Here is a 4,242-nt window from a genome sequence, read left to right as displayed (position 1 = left end):
ACTCCACCTATATGAATTTAGAAGTGGTGCCACTTCGCCGAGAGAGTTGGGTAGTCTCTGGTAAAAATTCTTGAATAAACAGGATTAATACATGGCCATCAACATGCTAAGGCAGTTAAAACCTCTTGGAAAGTAAGATAAATGTAATGTGTGCTTTGTACTATACAGAGAGTTGGAGTTCAATCTTTGGATACTATCAACTTTATAGTCTTGTGCCCCAGGGAATAGTTCAAATCGAAAGACACCTTCTTTACGCATAATACTTGTTGAAAAGAAAATCCAAACTAGTGACAAACTAACTTGTGGGGGATTGTTAGTAGTTTGTCACTAATTTATCGTATTTAGAGATTTTATTACAATAGAGAAATTTAATTTAATAAGACGGTTACTTAAAATCTATAGGTTGATCCTGTCATTGTGGCTCTTCATAAAGGAGAAATTTATCATATTTATGACTCTAATCGAAAGAGATCTGTTACTTTCCATTGTTAACAGACTTTCTCCCTTCATTAGTGTGACAATAGACTTTATAAGATTTCAATCAATACGTAATTGGGGGATACTTTTCACATACTTGTTTAAAAGAGTTTTATTAATTATATCTTGGAGATATCAAATACCTTTAGGAAAGTGAGATCACGTCTCTCAAAGCCATTGCTGAATGAATAGTTACTACATGCAACCTCGCAGCGGCTTTATCTGAATTCTGTGTACCTTAGATCTTTATTAGTTAAGAAGTCTAGTCAAAATTTTAGTTGTTCTTGTCGGAAAAGTCCACTTGTGCTTTTATTCTCACTATCTCTCGAGTCTTCACCAAATCAAAAGATTAATGTTGCTTTATTGGACCCCCTTTTTGACAAAAACTTAAGCATCCTCTATCTTTTATGTGCTTAAAAAACAATTAAGCTGCTTTTTTAACTTTAAGTTTACCAGTTCCCTTCTAGTATTGGTGTCAATTTCTTGCATGGGTTCCTTTCAAGTGGTTCCTTTCAGACGTAGGGGAGAAATGCCATGCAAGCGAGTCTTCGAGTTAGGTAACCTGCCGTGGCCAACACAAGACGAAAAAGTAGTCCACACCAGTACTCATGACCCTTTATATAAACTTCAGCTTTCATCAGTATTTTTGCATAACAAACATCTCCGTTAATTTTCATAATCAAGCTTCCTAGTTATTGTTATTTTCCAGAACCACGAATGGCTTCATTCCCGGTCTCTTCGAGCTTAACTATCTGCGTGCTCTTCCTAGTTATAGGAAGCACTTCAGCTCAACTTTCAACTAATTTCTACTACCACTCTTGTCCGAATCTTTTTAGCACGGTCAAATCCACAGTGCAATCTGCAATATCAAAGGAAGCCCGAATGGGAGCTTCTCTCCTCCGCTTATTTTTCCATGATTGCTTTGTTAACGTAATTCACCTTGACATCTTTGCTTAAAGCTTGACAACCTGCATACTCCTATATATGTACTATATATGGCTACAAACTTACTTCTAAGCTTCACATTTCTTCTAAGCACCTAGCTTAAACTATTTTGGTCTACATTGATTTTGTTGACATGCATGGCTCAGTATTGTTTGCTTTTAGAGTTTAAGTGTAAAGAATAGCATGTTAAATTTGTTCCTATAGCGTCTTGTCGAGCTTTCGGGCAACTTTTAGGGACCCTGCAAATGGCATGCAGAAGTACGACGTTGGGCGACAGGTCCCACACAATGGCCCGACATCTAACAGCTTTAAGAGACAGCAAATTAATCAAGAAACTGATTATTGATCTTAACCCTTTTTTTTAATGTTTTAGCTGAAACATGTTGACGTAGTTGCAGATTATAATATCTGCCAAAATCTACATGTTAATAACCCAGTATATGCTGGAATTTGCATTGCAGGGATGCGATGGTTCAGTCCTGCTTGACGACACTTCCTCCTTCACAGGGGAGAAGAGGGCAGCTCCTAATTTCAATTCTGCCAGGGGATTTGAGGTGGTCGACAATATAAAGTCAGCTGTGGAGAGGGCATGTCCCGGTGTGGTCTCTTGTGCTGACGTTTTGGCCATTGCTGCTCGTGACTCTGTTGAGATCGTAAGTTGCTGTGTCCCCCTATTTTACTACTGCAGATAAGCCCCCCAACTCATTCGACCTACTAAATTTTAGTTGCATCCATCCATTGCATTCTGATGCAAGAATCCATGCCTTGCAAGTAACTTTAACTAAAAATTGGTTGTGTTTAGTGATTAGCGCCAACCAATAGCCCTTTGCTTTTAAGTACTTAATATGACGCGTTTATAGTTTATTGAAAGTGAATCAAGTGTATAATTGCAATAATCTCATGCATGCTGTCCCAAGAGTACTGTATTACTTATCTTTTATTAATCGAATCATCACCTAATTAGTGTTGATAAACTGGTCAACCAATTAGTAAGTTCATGCGATTAAATTAATTATGGTTTGTAATCCGCAGCTTGGTGGCCCCCGCTGGGATGTAAAACTTGGAAGAAGAGATGCTAGGACTGCAAGTCAAGCTGCTGCAAATAATAGCATTCCTCCGCCAACCACCAATCTTAACGCTCTAATTTCCAGATTCAGTGCAGTTGGACTCTCTAGCAAGGACCTCGTTGCTTTATCTGGTTGAACTACTCTCTCTTTTCAGACTAGTTATTCCTCGTAACAAAATTCAATAAATACCTTGCTTAAACATGATTTCTTGCAAGATATTCAAGTTGAATTAAGTTCTTTCATTGAACTGGCACGCAAAATCACAGCTGAAAATCAAATTGCAAGATCGCTAAACTTGGCAATGATTTCAGGATCTCACACGATTGGACTAGCAAGATGCACAAATTTCAGAGCACGCATCTACAATGAGACCAACAATTTGGACAGTTCCTTGGCTCGAACAAGGCAAAGCAACTGCCCAAGTGTTAGCGGATCAGGGGACAACAATTTGGCACCTCTGGACCTCCAGACTCCCACAAATTTTGACAATAACTATTTCAAGAACCTTGTCAACCGAAGAGGGCTGCTTCACTCGGATCAACAGTTATTTAATGGCGGGTCAACTGATTCAGCCGTTAGAGCATATAGCAACAACCCAGGCTCCTTTGCCTCTGATTTTGCAGCAGCCATGATCAAGATGGGTGATATTAAGCCTCTCACTGGATCCAAGGGCGAGATTAGGAAGAATTGCAGGAGAGTTAACTAGACCAGCATTTTCTTGTCTTTGGACTACATTCAAGAAAAAGATTTGTGTGCTTAATATGTCAGCAGTTTTTTTTTTTTTTTTGCGGGTTGTCATCCTTCTTCGTTCCCTACTAGTATTGTCTAAGACACCATTATAGTTAGACGAATGCTTTTAATCATAAAGGTACGAGTGTACTTTCAGATTTTCTTTGAAAATCCTAAAATAACCACATTTTTATGCTTATTAAATTACTCTTTCGTCTTCCCCTCTTTTCCTCTTCTTTTTTTTTTGCACCCCTTTTTTGTCAATTAAGAGATGAGAAAAATGCAATTTTGGTATTCAAACTTGACACATGAGCGGTTTAGTCCCCAAACCTTGGATAAAAACAAATTTGGTATCTAATTTTTCAACTTTTGAGCATATTTAGTACCCTTGACGATTTTTTTCCCAAATTACTACGGGAAAGAGTCACGTGATAGTTACATATCTAGCAACTATTGTATTAAAAAAAATCTAAAAAAAGTTAAATATCTTTCTGACACAAAGTAATAGGCTTAAGGACTAAATTTTACATTTTTTGACATTTTTTTATACACTAACTGCGGGATATGTGACTGTTATGTGACTCTTTCCGGTAGTAATTTAAGAAAAATTTATCAAGGGTACTAAATGTGCTTAAAAGTTGAAAGATTGGGTACTAAATTTACTTTTATCCAAAGTTTGGAAACTAAAGTTGCTCGTATATCAAAATTTGGATACCAAAACTGCATTTTTCTCTTAAGAGATTAACCTAAATAGCTCAAAAAAGATTTCACTCTAGCAAACAGAAAACAAAACCAAAGATCAAAAGAGAACGGGGTTAAAGAAAGACGAGGAATTAAACCTAATGGGCCTTTAGACGAACATTGATTTACATTTAGCAGGCAGACACTTGTTCATCGCCACGTAGTGCCCAACTGCACCTGGATCGGCATAATGGTTAACAGCAATTGATAGCCCTACCCCAGAGTTCGTGTCGTGTGCTTTCCAATTCATTGGACCAACATTTCGAACACAATCGTCATTTAT

The 4,242-nt window shown here is 37.6% G+C and overlaps 1 protein-coding gene across 1 annotated transcript; it reads left to right on the top strand.

The window, feature by feature from the left end:
• Window positions 1-1,156: 1,156 nt before the first annotated feature.
• Window positions 1,157-3,335, top strand: LOC113763277 (peroxidase P7). The gene is made up of 4 exons (XM_027307040.1): window positions 1,157-1,407; window positions 1,884-2,075; window positions 2,455-2,620; window positions 2,801-3,335. Exons 1-4 carry the CDS (start codon window positions 1,195-1,197, stop codon window positions 3,193-3,195), a joined length of 966 nt encoding a protein of 321 aa, XP_027162841.1. The 5' UTR covers window positions 1,157-1,194; the 3' UTR covers window positions 3,196-3,335.
• Window positions 3,336-4,242: the final 907 nt, after the last annotated feature.

This window comes from Coffea eugenioides, chromosome 2, assembly GCF_003713205.1.
Source record: "Coffea eugenioides isolate CCC68of chromosome 2, Ceug_1.0, whole genome shotgun sequence".
In the NCBI taxonomy this organism is placed as follows: domain Eukaryota; kingdom Viridiplantae; phylum Streptophyta; class Magnoliopsida; order Gentianales; family Rubiaceae; genus Coffea; species Coffea eugenioides.
Note: the sequence above shows the minus strand (reverse complement) of the source record. Positions and strands in the feature narration are given on the sequence as shown.